The sequence below is a fragment of the Salmo salar genome, chromosome 05 (assembly GCF_965601325.2).
Source record: "Salmo salar chromosome 05, fSalSal1, whole genome shotgun sequence".
NCBI lineage: Eukaryota > Metazoa > Chordata > Actinopteri > Salmoniformes > Salmonidae > Salmo > Salmo salar.
Window position 1 is genome coordinate 41,573,133 of NC_138295.1, and position 9,553 is coordinate 41,582,685.

Sequence of the window (9,553 nt, forward strand, 5' to 3'; positions counted from 1 at the left end):
GTACAGGCTGGATGTTGTATTGAAGTATTGCTGTAAATGTGCTGTAGTGTTTCCGAAATTGTTGATAGCGACTGGAACCATGACATTTTTGATAGCAACTGGACCCATGAAATTGTTTATAGCAACTAGACCCATGAAACTGTTGATAGCGACTGGACCCATGAAATCGTTGATAGCGACTGGACCCATGAAATTGTCGGCAGCAACTAGACCCATGAAATTGTTGATAGCGACTGGACCCATGAAATTGTTGACAGCGAGTGGACCCATGAAATTGTTTATAGCGACTGCATCCGTGCGTGAGACCATAAAAAAAGAGTCGGGGCGAGCTATGAGCAAGCATTTATTAACATGGGCGCACAAACGTCACATCGTGTACATTGCAGTTGATCTCATTGTAAGATAGGACTCTCTCTTCTTACTCTTTATGCTAACCCCACGGTGACTACAGCATCATCTTGATTGGAATTCTAACATCCCAGAGGTCTCTACTGTGCTGGCTCAGAGTCCCCGAAGGACATAAAGCCGTTGTTCTTCCATAATCTGAATGAGGGAGAGATGAGAAAATGTAGTACCGGAGAGGGACGTGTAGAACTGCATGTAGATCAAATGACAACGTGGGATATTGATATTTATTACTTTAGGTACCACTTACATTTTCCAGTTGCCTTTTTTCAACGTGGTACCTAAAGAGAGGGGGATAGATTAGGAGAGAATCAAAAATGTCTGAAAAGGGATCCGTGTGATAATCTATAATTCTGTAGGCTTACTCACGCCTAAATTGCCATATGATCGCCATGACAACAAGCAACCCCAGCACCAGCACTGGCACTAGGATGGCAACAAGATGACCGCTCTGTTCCTCAGTACCCAGCTGTAATAAAAGCACAAGTTATTAGTTTGGTACTAATAATATTGTCAACAATGCACATTTTAAGTATCCAAATACAGAATACAGAAATGTGAACACACTTTTTTACTCAATGCTGGGTTAGTAGTAGAGTTACTTAGTGGACTAGTAGTTGAGAAGTCGTCTACCCTCTGACCTATACGGTACAGGAAACAGGACAAAGAGATGAGAAGCTGGTCAGTCTGTTGTTAGGGGAAGTGGATATGTGCTTTACTATTTTGAGGAATTGAAGAGTTGTGCTTTGGGTTGTATAATTATGCACCGTGAAAAGTAACACAATAGCCTACCTTGAGTGGGACTGTCAGTGACAAGCAGCCATGTCTCAGTTGAAGATGTTGTTGTCGCAATGGTTGAGGTTGAATGTTCTTGAAAGACATTACAGGTAAACATGATCAATAGCACCTAGTGGCAAGTAGCCTATATTCAACTGCAGTTTCATTTTCTCATAGTTAAAATCTCTCCCAATATATTGTTGGAGTCAGGTTATTACCTGTCTGAAGTTCTGTTGTTGCTTGAGTTGTTGTCATATGCTGCTGATCATCTGACAAAGAAGATAAGTATATTGGTAATTGAGTACATGCACATAACCAATTCATGTGTGCGTTTTCCTTACTCTAATAACTATCCACTTCACTTCACAAAAGCTAACCATTGAAAACCTCTCCTCACCATTAGTCAGAGTGGAGCAGACGAGCTCCTGTGAAGACGGCCCCAGCCCTGCACTGTTGATGGTGTGCAGCGTCACACTGTACTTTGTCGCCTCCTGCAGGTTGTTCATGGTGAAGCGCTCTGATCCGTCCATCAGATGCACCACCCTGACAGGAAGCCGTTCCTGGGGACTGTACTCACTGTAGCGGAGCTGGTAGCCCCGGATCAGCCCGTTCTGGAAGGACAACTCAGGGGCCTGCACGGGGAAGAAGACAAGACAATTGAATCCCAAAAAATCCCAATAAATTGTGGCATGTAAATGTTGGGCTGGAAAAAAATAGGTAAAAAAGAGCAAGGTACCCTCCATGTGACTCTGATGCTGTGGGAAGAAAGGGCTTCAAGCTTCACATCCTGTGGGGGACCATCAGGGGCTAGAGGGAGGACATATTTTTCAGATACTTTACAAATGATGACATTTACTTAGCTCGAAGTGACAGAGAGATGACAGAGATAGTGACAGAGGCTTATTGATATAATTACTGTCGGCCAATCTCATTTGAGATTTAGCCTGAGGATGTTTGATCAGGGGATATACCTGCTTCCTTAGTGGTGATGGTGAGCTCATTGCTGGGTTTACTCAAGCCCATGTCGTTCTTGGTGAACATGCGGATGTTGTAGGTGTAAAAGGGTCGCAGGTCATTGATAGCGGTCTCTCTCTCCCAAGGCAGAATATTGCTGCCTCGTACTCCATCTACCCAGGAGTCTGTTACAGCAAAAATTACGAAGAAATAATACAGAGTGAGTAAACATTGAAATTGTACTATCGGTAGCACCCATTCATTCAAGCCATTAGGAAGTGCAAGTCTTGCTATTTCTGTTATTTTACCCGATTGGCTCTTGCATTCCAGGTGGAAACCTGTGATGGGGGTGTTTCCATCAAAGCCAGCGCTCCACCATACAGAGATGGACCTGGCTGATATTTCTCGGATTGCCACTGTGGGAGGGTCCGGAGGTACTGGAGACAACACAGTTATCCGAGTTATTAGAGAGATCTTTAAAAAAAGGGCCATTAAACAGGATTTATTTCCTTTTATTAGATCTTTCTAGATGGTACCTTGTAAAGTGATACAGGATGTAATATAATATAACGATTTGATTTTACCTGATGAACCCATCGTTGTCTGCATTGTTGTGGTTTGCGCTGACAAGTAGATGAGACAGCAGTTATTGGAAGTGTTCCTGATACAGTCGTTAAATAATCCCGCCACACATAAACTGGTTGGGCATTGGACATTGTTTCCTAGTTACTTCTACTTACGGTAATGTATCAACATAATCCATTTGCATCAACATGGCATCAACATGGTATCCAGGCTGTGTCAAAACCGGCCTTGATTGGGAGTCCCATAGGGCGGCACACAATTGGCCTAGCGTTGTCCGGGTTTGGCCGGTGTAGGCCGTCATTGTAAATAAGAATTTGTTCTTAACTGACTTGCCTAGTTAAATAAAGGTTCAATGTAAAAAATATATATACACTGCTCAAAAAAATAAAGGGAACACTTAAACAACACAATGTAACTCCAAGTCAATCACACTTCTGTGAAATCAAACTGTCCACTTAGGAAGCAACACTGATTGACAATAAATTTCACATGCTGTTGTGCAAATGGAATAGACAACAGGTGGAAATTATAGGCAATTAGCAAGACACCCCCAATAAAGGAGTGGTTCGGCAGGTGGTGACCACAGACCACTTCTCAGTTCTTATGCTTCCTGGCTGATGTTTTGGTCACTTTTGAATGCTGGCGGTGCTTTCACTCTAGTGGTAGCATGAGACGGAGTCTACAACCCACACAAGTGGCTCAGCTAGTGCAGCTCATCCAGGATGGCACATCAATGCGATCTCTGTCAAGAAGGTTTGCTGTGTCTGTCAGCGTAGTGTCCAGAGCATGGAGGCGCTACCAGGAGACAGGCCAGTACATCAGGAGACGTGGAGGAGGCCGTAGGAGGGCAACAACCGCTACCTCCGCCTTTGTGCAAGGAGGAGCAGGAGGAGCACTGCCATAGCCCTGCAAAATGACCTCCAGCAGGCCACAAATGTGCATGTGTCTGCTCAAACGGTCAGAAACAGACTCCATGAGGGTGGTATGAGGGCCCGACATCCACAGGTGGGGGTTGTGCTTACAGCCCAACACCGTGCAGGATGTTTGGCATTTGCCAGAGAACACCAAGATTGGCAAATTCGCCACTGGCGCCCTGTGCTCTTCACAGATGAAGCAGGTTCACACTGAGCACATGTGACAGATGTGACAGAGTCTGGAGACGCCGTGGAGAACGTTCTGCTGCCTGCAACATCCTCCAGCATGACCGGTTTGGCGGTGGGTCAGCACAGCCCTCCATGTGCTCGCCAGAGGTAGCCTGACTGCCATTAGGTACCGAGATGAGATCCTCAGACCCCTTGTGAGACCATATGCTGGTGCGGTTGGCCCTGGGTTCCTCCTAATACAAGACAATGCTAGAGCTCATGTGGCTGGAGTGTGTCAGCAGTTCCTGCAAGAGGAAGGCATTGGTGCTATGGACCTGCCCGCCCGTTCCCCAGACCTGAATCCAATTGAGCACATCTGGGACATCATGTCTCGCTCCATCCACCAACGCCACGTTGCACCACAGACTGTCCAGGAGTTGGCGGATGCTTTAGTCTAGGTCTGGGAGGAGATCCCTCAGGAGACCATCCGCCACCTCATCAGGAGCATGCCCAGGCGTTGTAGGGAGGTCATACAGGCACGTGGAGGCCACACACACTACTGAGCCTCATTTTGACTTGTTTTAAGGACATTGCATGAAAGTTGGATCAGCCTGTAGTGTGGTTTTCCACTTTCATTTTGAGTGTGACTCCAAATCCAGACCTCCATGGGTTGATAAATTGGATTTCCATTGATTATTTCTGTGTGATTTTGTTGTCAGCACATTCAACTATGTAAAGAAAAAAGTATTTAATAAGATTATTTCATTCATTCAGATCTAGGATGTGTCATTTTAGTGTTCCCTTAATTTTTTTGAGCAGTATATATTTGCATAACGATTTTAACAGAGATCAACATTGCAATCAACCAGTGGTGTAAAGTACTTAAGTAAAAATACTTGAAAGTACTGCTTAAGTCTGAGTGTTGGAGCATGCCGCTGGCTATCCATAAAAAAAAAAACTATGCACCACCAATGTTTTTTTCCATTTTCGCCTAAAATGACATACCCAAATCTAACTGCCTGTAGCTCAGGCCCTGAAGCGAGGATATGCATATTCTTGGTACCATTTGAAAAGAAACACTTTGAAGTTTGTGGAAATGTGAAAGGAATGTAGGAGAATATAACACATTAGATCTGGTAAAAGATAATACAAAAAAAAAACTTTTGGGGTATTTTTTTTGCACCATCAAGAGAAAGGCAATAATGTATTATTCCAGCCTAGGTGCAATTTCGATATTGGCCACCAGCAGCAGTGTATGCGCAAAGTTTTAGTCTGATCCTATGAACCATTGCATTTCTGCAAACTGTTGTATCAAGACTGCCCAAATTGTGCACTCTCCTCAAACAATAGCATGGCATTCTTTCACTGTAATAGCTACTGTGAATTGGGCAGTGCAGTTATATTAACAAGATTTTAAGCTTTCTGCCAATATCACCTCCACCCTACCTGACACCCTAGACCCACTCCAATTTGCTTACCAACCCAATAGGTCCACAGACGACGCAATCGCCATCACACTGCACACTGCCCTAACCCATTTGGACAAGAGGAATACCTATGTAAGAATGCTGTTCATCGATTACAGCTCAGCATTTAACACCATAGTACCCTCCAAACTCGTCATTAAGCTCGAGACCCTGGGTCTCGATCCCGCCCTGCGCAACTGGGTCCTGGACTTCCTGACGGGTCGTCCCCAGGTGGTGAGGGTAGGTAACAACATCTCCACCCCGCTGATCCTCAACACTGGGTCCCCACAAGGGTGCGTTCTCAGCCCTCTCCTGTACTCCCTGTTCACCCACGACTGCGTGGCCATGCACGCATCCAACTCAATCATCAAGTTTGCAGACGACACTACAGTGGTAGGCTTGATTACCAACAACGACGAGACGGCCTACAGGGAGGAGGTGAGGGCCCTCGGAGTGTGGTGTCAGGAAAATAACCTCGCACTTAATGTCAACAAAACAAAAGAGATGATCGTGGACTTCAGGGAACAGCAGAGGGAGCAGCCCCCTATCTACATTGACGGGATAGTAGTGGAGAGGGTGGAGAGTTTTAAGTTCCTCGGCATACACATCACGGACAAACTGAAATGGTCCACCCACACAGACAGCGTGGTGAAGAAGGCGCAGCAGCGCCTCTTCAACCTCAGGAGGCTGAAGAAATTCGGCTTGTCACCAAAAACATTCACAAACTTTTACAGATGCACAATCGAGAGCATCCTGTCGGGCTGTATCACCGCCTGGTACGGCAGCTGCTCCGCCCATAACCGGAAGGCTCTCCAGAGGGTAGTGAGGTCTGCACAGCGCATCACCGGGTGCAAACTACCTGCCCTCCAGGACACCTACACCACCCGATGTCACAGGAAGGCCAAAAAGATCATCAAGGACAGCAACCACCCGAGCCACTACCTGTTCACCCCGCTAACATCCAGAAGGCGAGGTCAGTACAGGTGCATCAAAGCTGGAACCGAGAGACTGAAAAACAGCTTCGATCTCAAGGCCATCAGACTGTTAAACAGCCATAACTAACATTGAGTGGCTGCTGCCAACATACTGACTCAACTCAAGCCACTTTAATAATGGGAAAATTGATGTAATCAATTTATCACTTGCCACTTTATATTATTTATATTAGATAATGTTTATATAACCTACATTATTCATCTCATATGTATATAATGTACGCCATACCATCTACTGCATCTTGCCATCTTGATGTAATTAGATGTATCACTAGCCACTTTAAACAATGCCACTTTTTATAATGTTTTCATAACCTACATTACTCATCTCATATGTATATACTGTACTCTATACCATCTACTGCATCTTGCCATCCTGATGTAATGTATCACTAGCCACCTTAAACAACGCTGCATTATATGTTTTCATACCCTACAATACTCATCTCATATGTATATACTGTACTCCATACCATCTATACATCTTGCCTATGCCGTTCGGCCATCACTCATTTATATATTTTTATGTACATATTCGTATGAATTCCTTTACACTTGTGTGTACAAGGTAGTTGTTGTGGAATTGGTAGATTACTTGTTAGATATTACTGCAAGGTCAGAACTAGAAGCACAAGCATTTCGCTACACTTGCATTAACACCTGCTAACCATGTGTATGTGACAAATAAAATTTGATTTGATTTGATTTGAGATATGTCTATGTCCTGGGAAATGTTCTTGTTATTTACAACCTCATACTGATTGCATTAGCCTACGTTAGCTCAACAATCCCGCAGGGGACCCACCAATCCTGAAGAGGTTTTAAGGTATCTTTACTCTTACTCAAGTGTGAAAATTGGGTACTTTTTCCACCTCTGCATTCAACACAAACTAATAGCGATTGTAAACGTAGTACCTTTCGGGTAGCCAACTGTTGTGCTCTCTCTAGGGATCCACGGTTCAGGGGTTGTTTCATGAGCTGAAATAGATTCAAATGGACTGATTGAATTTGACTTAGAGAAGAGTGGGGTACGTTGAGCATTTCTTTACATTCAGCATCACTCCGCCAAGGGAAATATATATACAAAAATTAACAAAGATATCATGAAACTTCTAACACAATAAATTAATTTGGTGAAGATGTGTTTTTTGGACCTATCTTTTTCCATGTGGTTTCTTCAATCACATACTACATGAAATGAGGACCTTTTCCTCAATATTTGGTCACATGATACATTTTGTGTATGGTTTCCAAGAAACAAGGGTAGCTCAGCTTACCCCCCATTCTCCCCTATAGATAAGTATAGATGATGGTCAAGATAGTCTTATTGACATTGCATAGATAGCCTTCCCTGCTCTACAGAAAGTTTTCAGTAAACCTTTTAACTAATCTTAATTTGATTTAATGAACCATTGCATTTCTGTTCAAAATGTTGTATCAAGACTGCCCAAATTGTCCACTCTCCTCAAACAATAGCATGGCATTCTTTCACTGTAATAGCTACTGTAAATTGGACAGTGCAGTTAGATTAACAAGAATTTAAGCTTTCTGCCAATATCAGATATGTCTATGTCCTGGGAAATGTTCTTGTTATTTACAACCTCATACTTTTTCCACCTCTGCATTAACACAAACTAATAGCGATTGTAAACGTAGTGCCTTTCGGGTAGCCAACTGTTGTGCTCTCTCTAGGGATCCACGGTTCAGGGGTTATTTCATGAGCTGAAATAGATTCAAATGGACTGATTGAATTTGATGTAGAGAAGAAGTAGAGGAAGAAGAACATTGATCATTTTTTTACATTCAGCATCACTCCGTCAATGGGAATATATATGTAAAAAAATTAACAAAGATATCATGAAACTTCTAACACAATAAATTAATTTGGTGGAGATGTGTTTTTGTGGATATTTTTTTTAATCTTTTTCCATGTGGTTTCTTCAATCACATACTCCATGAAATGATGACCTCTGTCTAAATATTTGGTCACATGATACATTTTGTGTATGGTTTCCCAGAAACAAGGGTAGCTCAGCTTATCCCCCACTCTCCCCTATAGATAAGTATAGATGATGGTCAAGATAGCCTTCCCTGCTCTACAGAAAGTTTCAGTTTTTTAACTAATCTTAATTTGATCTAATGAAATGACTGTCTAAATGACTAAATGGCTTAAATGCACAATTGTTCGCTCACCGGGCTTGATGACGAGTGCCAGATGGTGTTTCTGGTCATTGAACCATCCAGGTATATCCACACGACAGCCGTATAACCCAGAATCCTTCACCTGTGCTTGGGTGATGGTCAGAGAGACATCCCCTGACCTCAGATCACCCTGGAGATTGTACCGGACCGAAGCCCTGTGGGTCACTTTGACTCCCTCCGTCCTGAGGACCTCATTGCCACAGCCGCTGTTGGGGATGTGACCACGACCCCAGCAGATAGAGAGCGTACCATAATGCCGGGCGTCATACTTACATGTTAGGGTCACAACGTCACCGACATAGCCTTGGATGGTTACTGTAGAACCACCGCCTACAATGGAGAAAGAGATGATATCAAAGGAGTCTTACCAAAAACGTGCTTTTTGTTTTTTTTTATTTGACTGTTTATCAGACTACTAAGATGATGATCTCACCAAAGAAAAGGTAGAGCACTAGCCAGCAACACGAGATGTATGAGTCCATGAGGGTGTCTGTACCTTCAACAGGCTCTGGTCAACAACTGAAACACACAACACATGACTGCACTGTTGTCTCACAATTAAACCCCTATTGCACTGTCACACACACGCACGCACGTACACACACCACACCATACAGACACACACATACCACAGCACACCCACGCACACCACGCCACACAACAAACACACACACACACACACACACACACACACACACACACACACACACACACACACACACACACACACACACACACACACACACACACACACACACACACACACACACACACACACACACACACACACATAAATCAGGTGACACAGTGTACTTAATCTGCACACATCATCAGTTGTGTTGGTTGCAGCAGGGTCGCGTTCTGGGCCTGTTTCCTTTTCAGTGGTTTTGGTTCCTCGTGAAACACGGTTGACACCACAAACTTGTTTACTCCAATGTTTAGGAGCAAAGACGCTGCATCAACAGATGTCATTTCAACATTTGGCAGGGATGTTACTCAAGGACATGCTTGCAAGCAAGTTTAGGGTAGGGTTAGGGTTGGGGTATAGTGAAGGTGTAGATCTGAAGGGGAACCTAGATGCCTAGAA

At 43.8% G+C, this 9,553-nt stretch overlaps 1 protein-coding gene across 2 annotated transcripts; it reads right to left on the reverse strand.

Moving 5' to 3' along the window:
• Window positions 1–330: 330 nt before the first annotated feature.
• Window positions 331–9,123, reverse strand: LOC106604927 (T-cell immunoglobulin and mucin domain-containing protein 4). Of its 2 annotated transcripts, XM_014200067.2 has the most exons (14): window positions 8,900–9,123; window positions 8,458–8,796; window positions 7,180–7,242; window positions 2,721–2,759; window positions 2,445–2,573; window positions 2,154–2,321; window positions 1,919–1,989; window positions 1,580–1,814; window positions 1,401–1,451; window positions 1,198–1,275; window positions 973–1,046; window positions 775–874; window positions 656–686; window positions 331–543 (listed from the first exon to the last, which is right to left on the reverse strand). In XM_014200067.2, exons 1-14 carry the CDS (start codon window positions 8,946–8,948, stop codon window positions 489–491), a joined length of 1,482 nt encoding a protein of 493 aa, XP_014055542.1. In that variant the 5' UTR covers window positions 8,949–9,123; the 3' UTR covers window positions 331–488. The 2 variants fall into 2 exon arrangements, with proteins under 2 accessions (XP_014055542.1, XP_045574211.1); XM_045718255.1 differs by lacking the exon at window positions 2,721–2,759.
• Window positions 9,124–9,553: the final 430 nt, after the last annotated feature.

Excerpts from the sequence above, each read along its gene's own strand:
- LOC106604927 (XM_014200067.2), bottom strand. The coding sequence starts at position 8,948 with ATGGACTCATACATCTCGTGTTGCTGGCTAGTGCTCTACCTTTTCTTT. Across the intron at positions 2,574-2,720 it reads GACAACGATGGGTTCATCAG|TACCTCCGGACCCTCCCACA; the intron begins GTAAAATCAAAT and ends TGTTGTCTCCAG. Across the intron at positions 687-774 it reads GATCATATGGCAATTTAGGC|GTACCACGTTGAAAAAAGGC; the intron begins GTGAGTAAGCCT and ends CCCTCTCTTTAG.